Source organism: Trichinella spiralis, assembly GCF_000181795.1.
Source record: "Trichinella spiralis strain ISS 195 chromosome Unknown Scfld3406, whole genome shotgun sequence".
NCBI lineage: Eukaryota > Metazoa > Nematoda > Enoplea > Trichinellida > Trichinellidae > Trichinella > Trichinella spiralis.
This window is the reverse complement of record NW_003530345.1, coordinates 1-630: the sequence shown is the minus strand read 5'-3', so window position 1 is coordinate 630 and position 630 is coordinate 1. Positions and strand designations below refer to the sequence as shown.

General features: G+C 31.1%; 1 protein-coding gene across 1 annotated transcript; it reads left to right on the top strand.

Annotated features, from left to right (window-relative positions):
* Window positions 1-17: 17 nt before the first annotated feature.
* Tsp_14288 (putative protein argonaute) lies at window positions 18-573 on the top strand. The gene is made up of 3 exons (XM_003367943.1): window positions 18-39; window positions 139-297; window positions 356-573. The coding sequence occupies exons 1-3, from the start codon at window positions 18-20 to the stop codon at window positions 571-573; spliced, it is 399 nt and encodes a 132-aa protein (XP_003367991.1).
* Window positions 574-630: the final 57 nt, after the last annotated feature.

Sequence of the window (630 nt, the reverse complement as noted above, 5' to 3'; positions counted from 1 at the left end):
GGCATTGATTTGTGGAGATGGTTGTTCATTTGTGCGGGGGTAGTTGATTGTTTTTGGACCAGCAATTAATATTGATGGTGTGATGGAAATTGTTTTTCATTTTTGTGAAAAAATTTTAATAATTGAAATGGATTTTAGTATCACACAGTTGCTTTTACAAGCGTCAGCCACTGATAAATTTGATTTGCGACATATTGAATGGTGATGAACGTGAAGTAAAATTTCATCCAAATCAGCTTAGATCAAATACTCAACTTCAACCAGAACATTTGAGCTTGTTGATACCAGAATTGAAAGGTAATCGTCATTGGAATATTTGAAATATATTTAAAATTGTTTTTTTTTATTAATTTAGGGGTCTGTATTCATACAACACATCGAAATCAAGATCGAATTTATCATATTAAAGATATACTCAGTACGGCAGTATCGATGAAATTCGAAAGAGATGGAAAAGAAGTTTCAGTTGCGGAATATTTTCATGATGTTTATGGGCCATTAAAGTATCTAAATTTGCCCTTGGTTCAAGTCGGCAGTAAATCAAAACCAATTTATTTCCCAGTTGAAGTATAAAAAACTGACAATTGTTTCAACTTTTTTTAATACAATGAATTCATTTTGGCCAATTTA

Coding starts and splice junctions, on each gene's coding strand:
- Tsp_14288 (XM_003367943.1), top strand. CDS start 18: ATGGTTGTTCATTTGTGCGGGG. Junction 40..138: donor GGTTGTTCATTTGTGCGGGG/GTAGTTGATTGT, acceptor AATGGATTTTAG/TATCACACAGTTGCTTTTAC. Junction 298..355: donor GTTGATACCAGAATTGAAAG/GTAATCGTCATT, acceptor TTATTAATTTAG/GGGTCTGTATTCATACAACA.